Raw genomic sequence first — 22,271 nt, 5'->3', positions numbered from 1 at the left:
GTTGAGTTGGCATTGTACAGAAATGGACAGCCATATTGGTCTAGAAATGTTAATTTATTTTTTTTTCCATTTGTACAGGGGTAACGCACTGTATTAAATATGTAAGGTCATATCTACGTGGGTTTGATTACAGAAACTAATAAAGTATTCTCTAAATAATGAAAAAAAAGAATAAGATAAGACTACAAGAGCAAGAAGCAATTTAAATATGTTCAGGGACCATTTTCATCTTCAGAATTAAGGATTATTTTAATCTTACATCATTGCCTTTTCTCTTTTACTTTCCTTTTTAGTTTTATTTTAGGATTCCCTATTTTTAATGTCCATTCAGAGATTTCTTTAACTGAAATACCGAATAGTTTCTTTGGTGTGAAAAACTATAATAGTACACAGGATCCTAATGAGATAATTAATAATGTGAAATAGGAAGGAAAGGGCTAAAGGTGTAGGGAAAGTGGGAAGGTGGGGGAAAGGTAATAAGGGAGAGGAAAAAAATATGAGAAACTGAAAAAATTGAGATAAAGTGTTTGTAAATGGGGAGGGGAGGAGGGGGTGAAGGGAGGGCAGGGACAAGCGGAAAAAATGAGATTCAAGACCTGTCATGTAAAGGTACAGGATCCCAATAATGAATATAACTGTATTTTATACCTAGATTGTACCAATAAACTCAATAAAAAGAAAAAAAAAGACATTATCATTGTGATTTTCAAAAAGAAAGAAAAAGATAAATCATTGGATTTGGCTTTCTTTTTGTTGACCTCCAAACTTTAATGTTTCCCCAGCCTTACAAATGGTTTTCTATGATATTTTGAAATAGTATTTGGCCTTCCTCCTGGTTTCCTGATATAAACCTTCTAAAACCCTTGAAATCTCCATGGTGCTGAGTGTCCATTACTGGCTAGTGAGGTGACTGGTGTTTGGAGGCTTCTAGACAGCTGTAGGATAGGGATGGGGTTGGTCACAGGAAAGACCAGGGCAAGATTAGAAGAGTAGGACTTTTAGCCCTCTTGGGGGAGGATGAGGGGCTGGAGATTAGATTTATCATCAATGGCCAGTGATTTAATCAACAATGCCTGCCTAAGAAAGCCTCCATAAAAACTGGAAAAGGACTGTTTGGTGAGCTCCTGGGGAGCTAAGCATGTGGCAGTGCCTGGAGGCGGCATGTACCTTCTCCAGTCCTCTGCTCTATGCCATCTCTTCCATCTGGCTGGTCATTTGCAATCTTCACAATATTCTCATATTATCTGAGTAAGTTTAAGTGTTTTTCTAGGTTCTGTGAGATTCTCCCCCCTCCCCCTCCCCCCTCTGTTATTCTGGTCAGAATGACCATGATCAAGAATAAAAGCAATAAATGCTGATGAGAATATAGGGTAAAAATTTTACCCTTGACCTTGCTAGTGGAAATGTAAACTAGAACTACTATGAAAACCAGTATGAAGAGTTCCTCAAAAAGGATTTAGCTCAGTGGTGCCACCACCTGCCTTGCAAGCTCAAGGTCCTGAGTTCGATTCCTGTTACCAAAAAAAAAACAAAACCCAAAACTAAAAATAGACATTCCATTTGAACCAGCTACATCTCTTCTAAGAATAGTCTTGAAAGAATTAAAAACAACATATTATAGTGATTCATGTATACCCAGGTTTAGAGCAGTGCATCTCACAACAGCTAAGCTAAGGAAACAGCCTAAGTGCCTGTTGAGAAGCAAATGGATAAAGAAAATGTGGGAGATATACAAAGCTGAATACTATTCAACCACAAAAAATGCAATCAGGTCATTACAGGAATATGGATGGAATCCGAGCCCATCACTGCTAAGCAAAATAAGTGAGACACAGAAAGTTAAATATTGCATGTATTTTCTTATATAAGAAACCTAAAATATAAGGAAATAAGTAAGTAAAATAATAGAGCGATGATAGGAAATAACAAGGTAGACTCTTGGAGATGTGGAAGGGCTGGGGGAGGGGAGCAGAAAGGGCATGGAAGACAGAGGATGAAAATGATCACACTGTGTTACACGCAAGTATCAATTATTTCACAAAACAGGCATCACCATTCTCTTTTGCAAATAGATTCTAATAAAATTTTTAACATATATCAAAACTATCACTAGTAACTATTCCAAAATAAAAAATGTTTAAAAATCTCTTACCTGAAGCCAAAACAGTTTCCCATGGCGACACACATTAGCTCCTTCTGCAGCCACACTCAGGACACTCTGCTTCTTGATGTGGAGCATCTGGTAAGAAAGGAAGATGCTGCAGGGAACAGACGGGGCACCCTAACGCCGAGAATGGCACACACGGAAACAAAGGCTGCTTCTCCCACACACAGGAATCATTCTTGAACACCAGATTCTCTTTCTCATTTTAGCAAAAGCATTACATCAGCAGAGGATAATTCACTCAGATCCCAACTGCTGCACAGTTAAAAACTAAGACATCTTTATTACTGCTGACACTGCCAACAAAGAATTTTAGTCTTTATGACAAGATTCTGAATGCCATCTGGGCATGCCTATAATCCCAACACTGGGGAGGCTGAGGCAGGAGGATTGCTATGAGTGCAAGTCCAGCCTGGGCTATACAATGAAATGCTATCTTAAAAAAAAAGAAAAGAAGATTCCTCATGCAAATTAAGTTGCCCTAACACAGAGCAATTTACTGTATCTTAAAGGAACACAATATCTACTGTTCAGAATGACAGAAACAAGCTCTAACAGGTACCTCACACCTTAGCTTCATTGAATTACTCAAAACTAAAACAGTGGTATACTCTTGTCCTTTAATTATCCATACTTTTATCCTTTCTCAAAACACTGTAAAGTTCTAAAAGCCTTAAGTATCTACATGATATAAGGTTCTCCCCATTTAACAGGTAGGTAGATAAGTTACTCAAGAACAGAAGGGCACAGTAATTTACGCTTCTTTTTCCTTAAGAAAGTGTGAAATGTTCTACATTCTGAACATTTCTCACCAATGGTAAGAAAAGGGGCCAGGTGTGGTGGCACACACTTGCAATCCCAGTACTCTGAGAATTGAGGCAATTACTGCCTGAGAAATTTAGTGGCTAAGCAAGAGCCTGTCTGAAGATAAAAAAAAAAAATTTTTTGTTTTTTTGGAACCAAGGATCAAACTTGGGACCTCGCACTTACAAGGCAGGTGGCTGAGCTAATCCCCGGCACCCAAAAAAAATTTTTTTTTAAAGGCTGGGAATGTAGGTCAGTGTGAAAGACCTGGGTTCAATCCCCCAGAACCAAGGGAGGGGAAGAAACAAAGAAAAAATAAAAAGAAGATTGAGTTTCGTTAAGGCTATAGAACTGGAAACAAAGACTACACAGCATTTCTCTTTTTTCCTTTTTGGTTTTTTGTTTTGTTTTCTTTTTTGAGACAGGATCTTGCTGTGTAGTTCAGGTTGGCCTCTAACTATCGGGGAATGCTGGGATTACAGGCATGCACCACCATACCCGGCTTTCTACCACGTTTTCTCCTTTCTTTTTCTTCCCCCTCCTTCCCCTTCCCCTTCTCTTACTTTCTCCAGTATGGGGGATTAAACTCAGGACCTTGCACTTGTGAGGCAGGCACAGCTCCACTGAGCTAGATCCCCCCACTCTTTTTTCCTTGGTACTAGGAATTGAACTAAGGGCCTTGCACTTGCTAGGCGGGTGCAGCACCACTGAGCTAAATGCCCCCTGCCACTTTTCTTCACTGCAGTTCTCTCATGTGAGCTTCCCTGCTGCTCTTCCACACAAGGCCAGAATGGTTAGCCCCGTTGCCCTTCATACCTATTCTACCCTCAAGTTCTTTATCTAGATGCACGTAGCAACAGTAGCTCCCTTACCATCTTCAAGGCCCCTATTCCAATGTTATCTCTTCAGAGAAATTTCCTCTGTCCACCTCATATAAGACAGGTCCTCCCTGTCACTCTGTTATCCACACCTTCACAATAATTACGGTCGGTTGGGCCAGCTGTTAAACAATGGTTTGATTATCTAATATTAGAAGCCTAGAACTTTGCCTTGATTATTGTTTTACCCTGGAGCTCAGAAAAATGCTCGGCATATAGCAAGTATCCAAAATATTATGTTGCGTTAATAAGGAAGACATCAAAGATCTTATGATAAGCTGGGCATGGTGGGCACACCTGTAATCCCAGCACTTGGGAAGCTGAGGCAGGAGGATTGCTGTGAGGTCGAGACCAGCCTGGGCTACATAGTGAGTTCCAGGTGAGTCTCAACTACAAAAACAAATCTTATATTAAAAGAACTGACATGACATCAACATGATAACTATAAAGAGACAAGTTTGCAGTGACAGAGGACAATACTTACTGCAGCACCAAACCTCTGCTGGAACTGATCGATGACTGTGTATGTCACCTCCTCCTCTTCTACAAGAAAAGATTGCATTAAATATATTTATCTGGAAGGCCAGGGATGTACCTCAGTAGCTCCACCGCCTGCCTTTATATATTATATAGCTTTATCCCCTTTGACAGAAGGATCCACCAATTTTGGCCATACTCATAAATTCCAATTCTATTGCAAGTCAAATGTTGAAAGTTCTTTCATCATCACCTGTGTTGGTCCCTCTCACAGTGAATACTAATTAACATTCTGTTTATCAGTTGAGAATTAAACAAGTGTCCCACGAATGATAAGCTTGCAATGGAACTGTCTGCTCATTTCCTTGACAACACAGTAATGTTTCCCTACTTATAGATTTATGTCTTGAATACATCGTCTTGTTTTTTGACACAATGTTCATAACAGAAAGTAACAGTTTAACAATAAATGGGCCAGGGGCCGGGGATTTAGCTCAATGGTTCCGGTGCCTACCTCACAAACACAAGGACCCAAGTTTGATCCCCGGTACCAAAAAATAAAAATAAATGAGCCAGGTGCAGTTGTGTACACCTATGATCCCAGCACTCAGGAGACTGAGACAGGAAGATTGCTATGAATTCAAGGCCAGCCTGGGCTACATAGTAAGTTTAAAGCCATCCTGGACTACATAATGAGACCCTGTCTCAAAAACCCAAAAATAAGTAAATAATTTTATTTTGAGGTAGGATCTTACTACATTGCCCAGGATGCCCTCAACACACAATCCTCCTGCCTCAGCCTCATGACTAGCTGGGATTGCAGGCATGCACCACCATACCTGGCCACACAGTCATCTCCCAAAGCCTCCCCTTAGGGATGCCACAGACACTGCCCACATTCCTTTTCCTTCACATCCAAGCTCACTCTCTGTGTGACCACATCTATTTTTAAGGCTTTAAATATCATCTACAGGGCAACTCCTGAATTTCTTTCTCCACCTCAGACCTCTCTCTTTTTATTTGAATTTAAAACTAAGCAGCTTCCCAAAACCTTTTCCATACAATCTTTCCCATTTCAGTTTAACAGCAACTCCGTACTTTCAGCTGCTCAGGCCAAACCTCCAAAGTAATCCTTGACTCCTTTCTTTCACACCTGTACTTGCAGCCTATCCCACAGGCTCCACCTTCAGCACTTCTTACCTACTGTGCAGTTAGCCACAGCGCCTCCCTGCTCGGGTTAGCCCAACAGCCTCTTCACTAGTATCCATGTTCCTTCCCTTGCCCCCTCTCAATGCCCCAGAGTCAGATCATGTCACTCCCCTGGTCAAAGCCCTGTAGCAGAAAACTGAAGTTAAACAGTATCACGTCTAGATAGGTGTGGAGGCTCATGCTTATAATCCCTTATCATGCTTATAATCCCTTATCATGCTTATAATGGTTATAAGAAGCACTCTTGGAGGCTGAGTTAGGAGGAACTCAGCCTGGGAAACCTACAATTTAGCAAGGCCCTGTCTCAAAATTTTAAAAAAATTAAAAAGGGATGGGGATACAATTCAGTGTGAAGGTCCTAGGTTCAAATCCCAGTATTGTAAAAAAAAATTTAAGTATAATAGTATAAAATATGAAACACTTAGGGATAAATATAACAAAAGATATGAAAGACTTGGCTGGGTAAGATTTAGCTCAGTGGTGCCACCACCTGCCTTACAAGCACAAGGTCCTGAGTTCAATCCCTAGTACCAAAAAAAAGAAAGAAAAAGAAAGACTTACACTCCAAGAACTATAAAACATGGTAAAAAATAAGGGACCTGACCAGGTGCGGTGGTGCAAGCCTATAATCCTAGCACTCAAGAGGTTGAGGCAGGAGGATCACCCAGAGTTCAAGGCCAGCCTGGGCTACATAGTAAGTTCAAGGCCAGCCTGGGCTACAGAGCAAGACTCTATAAACAACAAAAGTAACAACAACAATAACAATAACAACAACAAAAACAAAATAGAAGGAAGGAAAGAAAGAAGACAAAAGATATTAAAAGACATGTCACCAAAGATGTTCAGAAGCAAATACATACACAAAAAGATCTTAGTCTTCAGGGAAATACCAATTACAACTACAAGGGGATACTCACTCCTACATGTCTATTAGAATGGCTAATGGGTTTTTTTTTGGCTTCCTCTCATTTCAGAGTAATGATCAAAGTTCCTTCAGGGGTCTACAAACTGTTCTGTGATCATCCATCCAGTTTCCTCTGTTGCTTGTCTCTCTGAGCCAGCGGCACTGCCCTTTCTGCAGGTGTGTTAAGACCCTGGCAGATCCTGCCTCAGGAGTTTGTTCTTTCTTCAGCCTAAAACTTACCTCTCCTAGGGCAGCCATGCCACTCAGATGTTGCCATCTTACCAAGGCATGACCTAGACACTGTGAAATTACAAAACCATCCTTTCTACATCTTATCTTCCTCCTGGCCTTTTTCCCCTCCATCTTTGGTACTAGGATACTATCATGTATATTTTCCTCATTTATTTATCTTTCTTGGTATCTGTCTTTTGCATTGTTGCTCAATGAGGGCAGTAACCCCAATGCCTGGTGCACAATATGCATTCACATATCAAGTAAATGGATCAAGATACTGTATTTGTCTTGTTGTTGCTGTTTTGTTTTTGAGACAGAGTCTCACTATGTACTTTAGGTTGGCCTTGAACTCACTGTGATCTTCCTGCCTCAGCCTTCCTAGTCCTGGGATTACAGGTGTCTGCCCCATACCCAGAATGTTATTTGTCTTCATTCAGAGCCTAGAAACAATGGTTCAGCTGAGCATTTCATACAGAAACTTTTTTTCTTTTTTTCTGAGACAGGGTCTTGCTATGTAGTTCAGGCTGGCCTCAAAATTGTGGCGATCCTTCTACCTCAGCTTCTCAAGTACTGGGATAAACAGGCGAGCACTACCATGCCTGGCTCGTACAGAATCTTGATTCAGGATTATCCCAACTCCAAAGAGTTCTAAACCGTGAAAAAGACAGCCCACACAATTCAGAGTCCCAGCCAGGGATTCGGCTCATTGGTTCTACCGCCTGCCTCATAAGTGCAAGGGCCAGAGTTCAATCCCCAGTACCAAAATTCAGAGTCCCAGGACTTACCTGATGGGCTGCACTTGATATCATTCAGCAGAGAGGTAACTGGTGCTTTAAGGGCAGGTGAAGCCGGCTCACATACATTTAGGTTTCCATTTTTCATTTTTTCCATCCTGGTTCTTTCTGTATTTAAACTATCCTTACTAAAAAAACAAAACAAAAGCCAGGTGAATATGTTCTTTGTTACTGCTGCCACACGCAGATTGTGCTACACACATTAAGAGTAAAGACTGTGGGCTGGGCATGGTGGAGCAAGTCTCTAATCCCAGCACTCAAGAGCTGAGGTAGGAGAACTGCCATGAGTTTGAGGCCAGCCTGGGCTACATAGAGAGTTGAAGGCCGGCCTGAATTACAAAGCAAGAGCCTGTCTCAAAAAACCAAGAAGCGGGAGAGGAGGAGAGGGGGATGGAGGGAGGGAGAAAGAGAGAAAGAGGGAGATTTTCAATGATTAAGAACTGTGGGGCCAGAGATTTAGCTCAGTGGTTTTACCACCTGCCTCACAAGGTCAAGGACCCAAATTCGAGCCCCAGTACCAAAAAAAACAAAACAAACAAACAAAAAAACTGTGGTTCTCCATGGCCATTCATCCACTGCTTATGTGGGTGAAAAGATTCTAGCTAAAGATGGAAGCATGGGAGGCTGAGGCAGGGGGATTGACGTGAGTTCGAGGCCAGCCTGGGCCACATAATACGTTCAAGGCTAACCTGAACTACACAGAAAGACCCTATCTCAGAACAGAAACAAAAAAAAAAAAAAAAAAAAAAAAAAAAAAAAAAAGATGGAAGCCGATATTCATATATCCCTTCTCATTTCTATTCTCTTAGGCTATTTTAGGAATCAAGAAAGTAGTGGATTAGAATTTAATCTTTCTACTCTAATGTGAACATTTAGGAAAATCTCAAAATGAAGAAAATTATCCCATCATACCTAACAGAAGATGTTTCTTCTCTCACAGAACCTTGTTCCACCTCATCTAGTGGTTCCACTGGGGGGGAAAATGGTTTTCAGTTTACAATCAGAAATAAATTACCTTCCCCATTCTCACACACCCAGTTTGACAATGACCGCAAACAGTAACTGGAAATTAATCAGTCCACATTAAATATCAGGCCTTCCACAGACAGCAGGGAACAGAGTAGAAAAACTACCCACAGTGCCACTGATTCCCAATTTTACGTCCTCAGCTTCTTGGTTACTTAATGGGACTAGGAACTGTTTCCTTTACCATTTTTCCCCAGGTGTGTCTGTGGTTGTTCACACTGGTTCTTGGGCGGCGAGGGGAAGGGTCGGTGGTGGTGGTGGAGACCAAACCTAGGCTACATCCCAGCCCTTTGTTTTATTTTGAGACAGTGTCTCACTAAATTCATAAATTGCCCAGGTCAGACTCCAACTTGCAATTCTCTTATTTAAACCTCCCAGAGTGCTGGGATTACAGGCAGGCTCCACTACACCCAGCTAGAGATATTTATCTTACTCAACCCAGTGCTAACCCATCTTTCCCTCATTCCGTCAGCTGTTTTACATTGTTTTACTTTTCATTTTGGAGAGGGCATTACATTATTCACAGCTGTCTCACTGTCACTCTCACAGGCTGATGCACTTACAGTTCATCGATGTGGAAATAATAAAGGTAACAAAAGGTTGTGGGGAAATCACAAAAGACATCAGAGAAACATTCCACAGAGATTCCAAAACCACTTATTTTTAACCTAACTGTGCAGGAAATACAGAGAAACACTATATTTTATTGATTCTAAGATGTGTATTTTTAAATAGTTCTAAAACTGGGTGTGATTTATAGTAAGAGCACAAGTGCACACTAGAGAGACAGGGATGATGGAGGAAGAGGGAGAGAGAGGGAGACACACATGGGGGGACTGTGAGAACCAGGTGTGGTGGGGCATGCCATGCCTATAGTCCTAGCATATGGGAGGCTGAGGTAGGGGGACCACAAATTTGAGTCCACCCTGAGCAATTCAGTGATTTAGGGAGACTCTGTGTCAAAATAAAAAATTAAAGAGGGCTGAGGATGTAGCTCAGTGGGAAAGGCCTTGGGTCTGAACCCCAGGTTTCATTTATATACCACCATCATTGCCATTATAAAAAGTTGTTCAGGGGAGAAAAAGCATTTCTCAGTGGCACATTCATTTGGTGAAATCTTCATTTCTCACAAAGCAATCTTTCCAACTATAGGAAGTTTCTCTTTTGGAACAGGGTCTCACTATATACTTAAGGTTGGCTTTGAACTCACTAGGTAGCCCATGCTGGCCTCAAACCTGAACTCAAGTTGATCCTCCTGCCTCAGCCTCCCAAGCACTGGGATTACAGGTGTACCATCATGTCCCACCACAGAAACTCTTTTTTGGGGGGCGGGGGTATGGGGAATGAACTCGGGTCCTTGCACTTGTGAGGCAGGCTGCAGCATCACTGAGGTAAATCCCTGGCTCTCGGAAACTCTTGTTTGCAGGAATCCTTTCCTTTTTTTTCCCCTCAGATCTTCCCTTCAGTGGGTATGCTAAACCCTGAGAGGTCCTAGGAGTTCCAATTCTCTGTCCCTGTTCTCTGAACTGATCTTTACTCTTCCCTGAAGGACAGAAGGAGAAAGCTTGCACCCCTTTCTCTTATCCTACCTGACTTGTCTGAAGGGCACTGATCAGATGAGCTTCTATAGCTACTCTATCAATTAGACCTATTCCTGCTCAAATAAGATCAGATTGCTTCCTGTAATCCCAAAATCCAAAAAGCTTTAAAAACCAAACTCTTGTAACTCTTTTGGGCACAAAACCCGACCTGACAAACTATTTATAGTCCTTCTTTATTCCACATTGATTATTATCGACCTGTTTCTCTGGAGAAATGTGCTGTACTGTAGCGAGTTACCTGACCCTTTTGAGGTGTTATATAACATGAACAAATAGACCAGAAGTAGCGAACCAATGGCATGCATACTGCAGTGGGCATGCAGAGTCCTCTCTGTTGGCATCTGGGCCAAGACACTCCAGCAGCCAAGTGTTGGATAACAGCACACATAGGGGCCATGCATATGGGACTAACAAATGACCTGAGTGCTGTGTACACATGTTCCTCTCAAACTAACAAAGTATAAGTAAAGGTTTGACAAATTATTAGGATGCATACAATGGCATAGATCACATTAACTGTGCTAAAGCATGCCAAAGGCCAGGACACCACTCCTATAATCCCAGCACTCAGGAGGCTGAGGAAGGAGGGATCACCAGAAGTTCAAGGCCAGTTTGGGCTACATAGTGAGTTTAAGGCCAGCCTGAATTACAGAGTGAGATCTGTCTCCAAAAACAAACAAACTACAAACAAAGCATGCCAAAAGCCAACTTTTACCTTTCTATAAAAAGTTGTATTATTGAAAGCTGATATTGTGTTTTTCTTTTAAGACAAAAGATGTTAATGAGTCATTTGTTTTCTAAACTAAACCCTCAGTGTGAAGGTTTAATTGCAGTGATGGCACTTGGCAATAAACAAGCGGGTTTTGGGTTGTAGTTTGGGCACTTGGTCTCTAAAAGGTTCACCATTACTGATATATACTACGTATTATGTTTTCTAAAAATCTAGAACAATTCTGGATTCTGAGATACTTGGTTCCAACTTTTCAGAAAAGGAATAGTGGATAGATGGTGAACCTGTGGGGTTTAAGTAGCTCACCAAGTGAGACTGTCTTATTTTTCTCCTGCTGAGACAAAATACCCAACAACCATAAGTTAAAGGAGAGGTTATTTTGGCTCACAGTTTGTAGAGGTTTCAGTCAGCTGGCTCCAAGTCAGGGTGGCATGGCAGAGGTGCATCACAGAGGACAAAGAGTCCATAATAAGCAGGCAGGGAAGAGCACATTAGCCCTCTTTCTGTCCCTGTAGTCTATGGAGGCTACTTGGGCACTCACACCCTTAATCCTGGATAGAACTATGCCAAACCAATCAGTGGACGGATTTAGTAATCAACACCCTTCATCCCAGCACCACATGCTCCAGATCCAGCACTCTGAAAAGCACTCCCTATGACTGCATGAGGCTTTGAGCAGACATCTGAACACAAGCCATAATAAAGACAATCCTTTTGTGTCCAAGTTACTGGCTGCCTGTGGCCAGTCTCAGGGATGAGTAGCAGCAGACCTCACACTGTCAAACCAAAATGATGCACATTCTGTTTCTAGAGCGCCTACCAAAATGCCAAAGAAGGGTCAATGCTCAAATGACAACTTTTAAAGAGTCCATACATGTAATTATTAATTAAAAGCAATACAATACCCTATTTTATGTTTTTGTTTTGCTTGTTGAGATAGGGTCTCACTGTGTATCTCAGGCTGGTCTTAAACTCACTATCCTCCTGCCTCAGTCTCCCGAACACTGGGATTACAGGCATGCACCACCAGGACTGGCCCTATTTTATTTCAAATACTGGAACAAAGAAGGTCAACAGAGTTTGTGACCACAGATCCCAGTACTAGTACTCAAGGAATACAAAACACTCACCATTTACAATCTCATGCCCAAAAAACATCTTCACTCCTGGGGCACTCTGGCCTGTTTCCACATTCTTCACTGTCAAGGAAATTCACTTGGTTAATAAAAAATCACATTTTCCTAGATAAGAAAACATCGCACTTCTTTAAAATTGCCAAGATGTGAATTTTTATAAAAATCTCCACATTATTTTCCCTGAAGAATAAAGAGTCAATAATAAATTGCAAAACTACAGCTTTGAAATAAGTAGTATCAAGAACAGAGAAACATAACCAGGAGACTAAAAACTCCACTTAAATTATTCATGGCAGAATGAGCCAATGTGAAGACAGAACATCAGATACAGAAGACAGGATTATAGTTAGTGACCATGAAAAGAGAGATCTCTTAAAAATAGCAAGGAACCATGAGAAATCAATCCAGCAGCTCCTAGATGATGCAAAGAATGACATAAGACTGTAAGAGTCTACAAAAAAGCAGGAGAAAATACAAATGACATAAAAACATCTGTTCACAGAATTAATGACAGAAAACTTCCCAAACAGATGGGAAAAATTTGACATACAGATAAGTGAGGCATATAGGACTCCAACTAGTCATGATCAAAAAAATCTATACCTAGACATATGGTAGTCAAGATCCCAGAAACCCAACAAAGCAAAATACTACAAGCAGTTAGAGAAAATAAACAAATCACGTACAAAGGAAAGCCCATCAGAATCATAGCACTTTTCAACACAAACCCTCAAGTCAAGGAGAGCTTGAAGTGAGGTATCCCAAGCCGTAAAAGAAAACAACCTCCAACCTAGATTTATGTATCCGGCAAAATTATCTTTCAAATTTGATGGAGAAATAAGATAATTCCATGACAAAGAACACTTGAGAAACTTCATGAATACCAAACCAGCACTCCACACAATTCTAAATAATACCCTAGAAAAAGACAATGAAGGTCACAGTTCCATAAGGCCCAACAGAATAAAGCCATCAGGCAAAACAAGAAATTAAAGGGGAAAAAAACAAAACAAAACAAAATTAAAGGGAGAGGGCGGAAAAATAAAAAATAAAAGAGCCAAAAACAGGAAAATAATATGACAAGGATAAGTCAATACGTATCAGTTTAACCATCAATGTTAATGGCTTCAATTCACCAATCAAAATAAATAGACTGGCAGAATGGATTAAGAAGCAAAATCCAACAATATGCTCTATACAAGAAACACACCTAACTAAAATAGAAATTGAAAATAAAGGATGGAAAACAGTTCTCTGTGCAACAAGAACCCAGAAAAGAGCAGAGGTAGCTATCTTATTTGCAGACAAAGTGGATTTCAAACCAAAACTAATTAAGAGAGACAAAGAAGGTCACTACATCCTTGTAAAGGGAACAATCCAAGAGGAAGAGATGATAATCATAAATATATATGCACCAAATACTAATGTCTCCAACTATACAAAACAAATATTAATGGACATGAAAACCCAAATAAGCACTAATAAAATTGTAGTGGGAGACTTCAGTACCCAATGTCACAAACAGATCATCCAGACAAAAGATCAACAACGAAATACTAGAACTAAACCAAGCTTTTGAACAAATGGACTTAACAGATGTCTATGGAGTGTTACACCCACAAAATCAGAATATATATTCCTTTCGGCTGCACACAGGTCATTCTCCAAAATAGACCACATACTAGCTGATAGAACATGTTTAAGTAAATGCAAAGGAATTGAAGTTATCCCCATATATTATCAGACTGTACAGAACAAATAAAATGGAGATCAACAGTCTAAGAATCACTAAGAACTCCACAAACACATGGAAAAACACTCGCCTGAACAACCAATGGGTCACAAAGGAAATTAAAGAAGAAATTAGCCAATTCAATGATAATGCCAATACAACATACAGGAAGAATCTATGAGACACAATAAAAGCAGCTCTACGAGGGAAATTTATAGCAGTGAATGCCCATACTAGGAAAACAGAATGAGTTCAAATAAACAACCCAATGCTGAACTTCAAGCTTCTAGAAAAAGAAGAGCAAGACAAACTCAAAGCTCATACAAGGGAGAAAATTATAAAGATCACAGGAGAAATCATTGCAATGGAGATTAAGAGAATGATACAAAAAAATCGAACTGAAGAGCTGTTTTTTTGGTGGGAGGGCCTGGGGATTTACCTCAGTGGTTCTGTCACCTGCCTTACAAACAAGTATAAGGACCCAAATTCAACCCCTGGTACCAAAAAAAAGTCTTTCAAAAGAATAAATAAAATCAATAAACCCTTAGCCAATCTTTGATAAGGTTCTTTTCTTTATTATTAAAAAAGGAAAGTGGGCTGGGGATTTAGCTCAGTGGTTCCACCGCCTGCCTTGTTCGATCCCTGGTACAAATAAATAAATAAATAAATAAATAAGTTTTTAAAAAAAGGAAAGAAAAGGCTCATATCCATGCAATTAGAAATGAAAAAGGTGAAGTTACAGCAGATCCAGAAGAAATCCAGAGGATCATCAACACCTACTTCGAGTACCTATACTCTAATAGGATGGAACACACAGAAGTGGACAAATTCCTAGATACATATGAATTACCAAAGTTGAATGAAGAAGATATAAAAATTCTAAACATCCCAATTACAATCAGTGAAATTGAAAATGTAATTAAAAAATTATAAACAAAGAAAAGCCCAGGTCTTGAAGGCTTCACTGCCGAATTCTACAAGACATTTAGAAAAGAACTATTGCCACTACTTTAAACTCATCAATGAAAGTAAAAGGGAAGCAATATTTCTAAATTCATTCCTGGAAGCAAATGTTATGTTGATTCCAAAAGCAGAGAAAGACCCAACCAAAAAAGAGGCCGACAGGCCAATCTCCCTAATGAATATAGATGCAAAAATCCTCAATAAGATACTCGCAAACAGAATACAGAGGGTCATCAAGAAGATCGTACACCCCAACCATGTCAAATTTATCCCAGGGATGCAAGGATGGTTCAACCTATGTAAATCAATCAATATAATATACTATATTAACAGAGCCAAAGACAAAACCCATATGATCATCTCAATAGATGCAGAAAAAATGTTGAACAAAATCCAACACCCATTCATGATTAAAAAAAACCTACAAAAAATTGGAACAGAAGGTCTTTTGGTTTTGGTTTTGGTTTTGGTTTTTTGAGACAGGGTCTCACTCTGTAGTTGAGACTGACCTGGAACTCACTATGTAGCCCAGGCTGGTCTTGAACTCCCAGCAATCCTCCTGCCTCAGCCTCCCAAATTCTGGGATTAAAGGCATGCACCACCATGCCTGGCTAGAATAGAAGGTCTTCATCTCAACCTGATTAAGGCTATCTATGAAAAATCAACAGCCCACATATTAAATAGTCAAAAACAACAATCTTTCACACTAAAATCAAAAACAAGACACGGATGTCCACTACCTCCACTCCAGTTCAAGATAGCTCTGGAAACACTAGCCACAGCAATTAGACAAGAGAAAGAAATAAAAGGAATAAAGATAGAAAAGGAAGTAATTAAACTGTCATTATTTGCCAATGATATGATCCTCTACATAGAAGATCCAAAAAACTCCACCAGAAGATTTCTAGACTTAATTGACTGATTCAGTAAAGTAGCTGGATACAAGGTCAACACTCAAAAATCGTTGAAACTTTTTTTTTCTTTTGGTACCGGGGATCGAACTCAGGTCCTTGCACTTGTGAGACAGGTGGTGGAACCACTGAACTAAATCCCTGGCCCAACACTCAAAAATCAATAGCCTTCCTGGGCTGGCAATTTAGCTCAGCAGTTCTGCCACCTGCCTTGCAAGGACAAGGTCCCAAGCTCAATCCCCAGTTCAAAAAAAAAACAAAAAAAAACCAATAGCCTTCTTGTACACAGAATAACAGACTTACTGGGAGATAAATTAGGGAAACAATTCCTTTCACAATATCATCCAAAAAAAATTAAGCCAGGCGTGGTGGCAGACGCCTGTAATCCCAGCACTCAGGAGGCTGAGGCAGGAGGATTGCTGTGAGTTCAAGACCAGCCTGGGCTACATAGTGAGTTCCAGGTCAGTCTCAACTACATAGTGAGACCCTGTCTCAAAAAACAAACAAATAAATAAATAAATAAACAAAAAAATGAAATATCTAGGAACCAATCTAACAAACAAAGCAAAAGACCTCTACGTTGAAAACTACAGCACTCTGAGAAAAGGGATCAAAGAGGACATAAGAAAATGGAAAGACACCCCTTGTTCCTGGGTAGGAATAACCAATATGGTGAAAATGCTCATACTTCCAAAACTGCCATATAGATTCAATGCATTCCCTATTGAAATCCCAACAGTAAATTTCACAGAACTAGAGAAAACAATCCAAAAATTCATTTGGAACCACAAGAGACCTAGAATAGCAAAAGAGTTCTAGGCAACAGAGACATGACAGGGGGTATCACAATCCCCAACTTGAAATTATACCACAAAGCCATTATATAAAAAAAACAGTATGGTACTGGCAAAGAAACAAACCTGATGACCAGTGGAATAGATTAGAAGATGCAGAAACAACTCCAGATATACTCAGCCACCTCATCTCTGACAAAGGAGCCAACCATCCTAACTGGAGGAAAGATAGCCTCTCTAACAAATGGTGTTGGAAAAACTGGATTTCAACCTGCCAAAGATTAAAACTAGACTTATATCTTTCACCACGCACTAAACTAAAATTGAAGTGGATTAAGATCTAAATATTAAAACAGAAACACTAAACTTGCTGGAAGATAAATTAGGCAGAACTCTTGAAGACATTGACATAGGATAAGACTTTATATAAAAAAAAAACCTCAGTAGCATGGGAATTAGCACAAAGAATCAATAACAGATCTCATCTTACTAAAAAGGTTCTGCACTTCAAGAGAAACCACCAATAGAGAAGGGACAACTTGCAATGTGGGAAAAAAATTTTTATCAGCTATTTCTCAGACAAAGGACTACTATCTAGAAAATATAAAGAACTTTAAAAAAAAATCACACCCCTCAAACATAAAGACCTAGTTAAAAAATGAACATCGGAAATGAACAGACATTTCTCAAAGAAGTAAAAGCAGCAAATAAACATAAGAAAAAATATTCAGCATCACTGGTCATTCAAGAGATGCAAATGAAAACAACACTGAGGCCAGGGATTTAGCTCAGTGGTTCCACTGCCTGCCTTGCAAGTGCAAGGACTCAAGTTTGATCCCCACACCACCAGAAAAAAAGAAAACAACACTGAGATTCCACTTCACCCCAGAAAGAATGGCTGCTATCAAGAAATCAACGAAGGGGTTGGGGATTTAGCTCAGTGGTGCCACCACCTGCCTCACAAGCACAAGATCCTGAATTCAATCCCAGGTACCAAAAAGAAAGAAAGAAAGAAATCAAACAATAGCAAATGCTGGCAGGGTTGTGGGAAGAAAGGAACCTTTCTCCATTGTTGGTGGGAGTCCAGACTGATGCAACCACTGTGGAAATCAATGTGACACCTCAAAAAACTAGGATTAGAAGTTCCATTTGACCCAGCTAGTCCTCTGCTGGGTATATTCCCAAAAGAATTAAAAGCATCATACCACAGCAATAGATGCATACCGCATACCCATGTTTATAATAGCACATATTGTAATAGCTAAATCTTCGAAACAGCCCAAATGCCCATCAACTGGAGACTGAATAGAGAAAATGTGGATGTATGTGTGTGTGTGTGTGTGTGTGTGTGTTTTATAAAATGGAGTACTACTCAGCCACAAAGAATGGAAAGCTAGAGAGTCGGGGATTTATCTCAGTGGCAGCACATCTGCCTCACAAGTGCAAGGTCCTGAGTTCAATTCCTGGTACCAAAAAAAAAAATGAGAAGCTAGAGACATTTATAGCTAAAAGGATGTACACTGAGGCCATACTCTTAAGTGAAAGTGAAATAAATAGGACACACATGTGTAAATACTGAATAGTTTCTCTGGTATGAGAAACTAAAAGTATAAATAAGGATCAAATTATAATTGATAAAGTGAAATAGGAAGAAAAGGTCTAAAGGGGCAGGGGAATTGGGACAGGTAGGGGGAAAGGAAAGAAGGAAAAGGAAAAAATGGAAACAAAGTCTTTGTAAATAGGAAGGGGAGGAGGGATTGAAGGGAGGGCAGGGAAATGGGGGAAAAAGTAAGAACCAAGATACATCTTGTAAAGGTACAAGTTCCTAGTGATGAATATAACTGTACTGTATATCTAAAAAGTACCAATAAAATTCATTTTTTAAAAAAAAAAGAACAGAGTTTACTTTGGAAAGTTTCCAGAGAAACTTTTTAAAAGAGGCAGTAGTGGTACACTAAATTTGTAATTCTCCTGACACTATTCTAAGGCCTTAGGGATAATGGATACTTTTGTATTTCTATTCATTTTATTCCATCTAATGCCAGAAAATAAAAATGAAGGCATGGGACTGTTCCTAGAACCGCTCCATTTCATGTCATGTTACACACTTAAAAGTATCAGGAACTCCCCAACTCTCAGCTTTTCTGAAAATGAGTTAGGGGAAGTTTAGATGCCATTATCTATAACATGCTGTCCCTTTTCTAGCTGTATTTATCATCCGTTTCCACACTTCTCAGCGATCTAAATAACTGAGCTCCACCCTCACTATTCCATAGAATAGAATCTGAAGTCAGGGAGCACTAACTACCCATTCATCAAAAACAAACCAAGTATTGCAGTTTTGTCTTATTAGACTCTTACACGATCCTTGGCAGTATTACTCTCCCCTTCCTTCTTTGGCTTACAGGACATTCTTCATACTCAGTTCTTTTCCTACTAATTACTGAAGAGTTGCCACACTGAGCAATTATGCCAAGCTAGGCATTCTGCATTCAAGTCTCCAGTAACATGAGACAGCCAATGGGGATCAGAAATGATGAATTACTAGCTCGAGGTCACACTGCTACCAGGAATAAAAACAGAAGTTGGGATTCAAACACAGGCCTGTTTTTGTTCTGTGGTGCTGGGGATGGAATCCAGGTGCTGCACATGCTAAGCAAGTGCTCTACCACTGAGCTACCTCCCGAGCACTTCTTAAGTTTTGAGACCGGGTATTATTAAATTGCCCAGACTTCACTTGAATTTGTGACCCTCCTGCATCACACTCAGCTGGCTTCCTGATCGGTTCCTTCATCTCCTTTGCTGACTACCACCTCTGCTTGCCTTTTACACATTCCTGGTCCCTAAGGTTATTTCTTCATTTTTCTTTCCTTCTCCCTGAATGGTCTTATTCGCTTCCTGGTTGTCCCTTAAACCATTATTCCTCTAGAGTGGATTATTCCTCCAAGCTCCACTCACATTTTCATAGCTTACTCTTAAGATTTTCAAACTGAATTATGTGCACCAAAACACTAGCTTGTCTTCCCGTTTCTATCAATTAGTAACACCACTATACATTTAATCTGAGTCCCAAATACAGGAATCAGTTTCCATAGGTCTTTGCTTATTACCTAACTGATCACTAGGTCATTTACCTCATCTCCTAAATTTCTTTCTAGAATCTATCTCCATTATTTGCCAAAAACTAGTTCAGACCCTCATAATATGCCCTCAGCACTGGGGATTTAGCTCAGTGGTTTTGCCGCCTGCCTCCCAAGTGCAAGATCCCAAGTTTGATGGCTGGTACCAAAAAAAAAAAAAAAAAAAATCCCTTCACTGTGTCCCAATTCAATAGTCCCTGCCTCTTCTCTTTGTCTCTAGTTACCTCTACTTCCGCTCTTCCCTCATGCTGCTGTCACAGGGATACCACATCCTACTCTGTCCAAATAGTACACAAAATTAGGCATTGTACAAAAATACATTTAATCTCTTTAGGAATATTTTTATAACATGTAAAAATGAAATATTACTTTTGTCTGTAAAAGAAGCAAAAAATGAAGGAAAGATACAAGTGACTTTTTAAAAACACAACACTAAGCTGGGAAGGGTGAGCATTCCGTGAGGCTGGGGCAGGAGGACAGCAAATCTGACCCCAGCCTGAGAAATTTAGTAACTTAGTGAGACCCTGTTTCAAATTTTTAAAAAGGGGTGAAGGATATAGCTCAGTGCAAAGGCTCTGGGTTCAATCGCCAGGACGGGAAAAAATCCAAAGCTTGATTATTTATTGTAATTTACTCATATATTACTACCGTATTTCCCTGAAAATAAAACTAGGTCTTATATTTTTTGCTCCAAAAGACTCAATAGGGCTTATTTTCAGAGTATGTATTTTTTCATGTACAATAATTTATTCATGTATAACAATTTATACTTATTCATGTACAAAAACCTCCATTTATTCAAAAACAGTCATGTCATCTTTGGGAGCATCACCATAACTCTCCAAACCCCGAATTCAGCCTGAATTTCTTGTGATTACATTTCCTGTCAAGCCATCGGCCCTACTCTCTCATGTCCAGCAACAGAACCCTCTTTAAATGAGCACTTCCTGTCCATGTAGCCTGCTCCTAGAGCAGTGACAACACAGCCGTCAGTGATTTTTATCCCATGAATTCTGCACTCAAGTCATGACCTCCAGTAGGCTGGGCTTCACAGAGTTCCCATAAGAGCAGGTGTTATTTGAAGACTTAGGAGACAGGAGTGGTGACTAAATGACAACAGTTCAGATTGATGGACCACATAAAAGCAATGAAAAGTTGCAGGTACCAATTCTTTACTTCACATGAGTACATTAAGTATGTTCAGTACCATACAGGACGTAATGAATTGTGAAGATTTATATTCGACACAACATGCTGTTTACACCCTATGTCTGTACCCCAGTTGGTCACTTGGCAATAAGACTCATCTGTTTACACAGGTGTTTATCTCTTGTCTAAAGGTACCTAGTTGGGAATTTATAAATATATAATTATAATTTATATTACCATTTATTTTAAGTATTAATGACAATAACATTTATTTTTGTTTGATTATATAGTTTTAATTCAATAGTCTATCATGTGTTGCAACAGTAATACTAAATGTATCCATCTGGTTGAGGATCTTAACTGGGGCTTATTTTTGAGGCAGTGCTTATGAGCATACTGAAAAATTATGCTAGGCCTTATTTTCCAGTAGGTCAAGGAAATACACTAGCAGCAAACTAAAAAGACACTAGTTCTTTTGAAAGTTATTTAAAAATAGGCATCAATGCCAGGCGTGGTGGCACACACCTGTAATCCCAGCACTAGGGATGTTGAGGCAGGAGGATCGTTGTGAGTCTGAGACCAGCGTGGGCTACATAGTGAGTTCCAGGTCAGTCTCAACTACTAGTGAGTCCCTGTCTCAAAAAAACCATAAATAAATAAATAAATAAATAAGTCATCAAAAACATTTGAAACTGGGCATGGTGGTACATATCTATTATCCCAGCACTCTGGGACGCTGAGGCAGGAGATTACAAATTCAAGCTCAGCCTGGTGACTTATGGAGACTCCCCTCTTGTGTGTGTGTGTGTGTTTGTGATACTGGGGGTTGAATCCAAGACCCTCACACCGAACCGTATCTCCAGTCCTTTTTAACTTTTTTAAAATTTGGAGACAGTGTCTCACTAAGTCACTATGCAGCCCAGGTTGGGCTCAAACATGCAGTCCCCCCTTGCCTCAGCCCTCTAGAGTGCTGGGATTAAAGGGGCATGCCACTATGCCTGACTCAAGAATTTTTTAAAAAGTGAGGCATCATGGCACATGCCTATAATCCCAGCACCTGAGAGGCTGAAGCAGGAAGATTACTTTGAGTTTGAGGTCAGCCTGAACTACATAGCAAAACCCCATTTCAAAGAATTTTAAAAAAAAAATTTTTTTTAAAGTTTTTGGCTTTAAAATATTCAATCATTAAAATGAAGATTTAAGTAGAATATATTTTTCTTTTTTTGGGGGGTGAGGATTGAACCCAGTGAGTGAGCTAGATTACCAGACCTTTATATATATTAGAGATGGGCTCTTGCTAATTTGCCCAGAGTAGTCTTAAACTTACTATTCTCCTGCCTCAGCTTCCTAAGTACAGTACTGAGGTACTGAGATAACAGAGGTGTGTTAGATGCACGCTGAGAATGTTTCTCACCAAGTTAATATAATTAGGCAAAAAAAAAATGCCTAGTGTGGTGGCACAATGCCAGTAGTCCCAGCACTTGGGAAGCTGAGGCAAGAGAATAGCTATGAGTTGGAGGCCAGCCTAGACTACATAGTGAGTTCAAGGCCAGCCTGAACTACATAGTGAGACCCTGTCTCAAAAAAAAAAAAAAAAAAAAAAAAAAAAAAAAAAAAAAACAAAA

At 39.8% G+C, this 22,271-nt stretch overlaps 1 protein-coding gene across 4 annotated transcripts in view; it reads right to left on the bottom strand.

Annotated features, from left to right (window-relative positions):
* Exd1 (exonuclease 3'-5' domain containing 1) overlaps positions 1 to 22,271 on the bottom strand; it is a 44,871-nt gene that overhangs the window by 14,751 nt on the left and 7,849 nt on the right. For 3 of the 4 annotated variants that reach the window (XM_010624709.2, XM_010624710.2, XM_010624711.2), the window contains 5 exons: positions 11,952 to 12,020; positions 8,377 to 8,434; positions 7,456 to 7,592; positions 4,331 to 4,389; positions 2,153 to 2,239 (listed from right to left, as the gene is read on the bottom strand). In XM_010624709.2, coding sequence (XP_010623011.1) covers positions 2,153 to 2,239; positions 4,331 to 4,389; positions 7,456 to 7,592; positions 8,377 to 8,434; positions 11,952 to 12,020 — 410 coding nt within the window. Of the gene's footprint in view, positions 1 to 2,152; positions 2,240 to 4,330; positions 4,390 to 7,455; positions 7,593 to 8,376; positions 8,435 to 11,951; positions 12,026 to 22,271 lie in introns of those variants that run through there. The other variant, XM_010624713.2, reaches the window with a different exon arrangement.

This window comes from Fukomys damarensis, unplaced genomic scaffold, assembly GCF_012274545.1.
Source record: "Fukomys damarensis isolate Sample0158 unplaced genomic scaffold, DMR_v1.0_HiC HiC_scaffold_17, whole genome shotgun sequence".
NCBI classification, from domain to species: Eukaryota; Metazoa; Chordata; class Mammalia; order Rodentia; family Bathyergidae; genus Fukomys; species Fukomys damarensis.
This window is presented reverse-complemented; position numbering and strand designations above follow the sequence as displayed.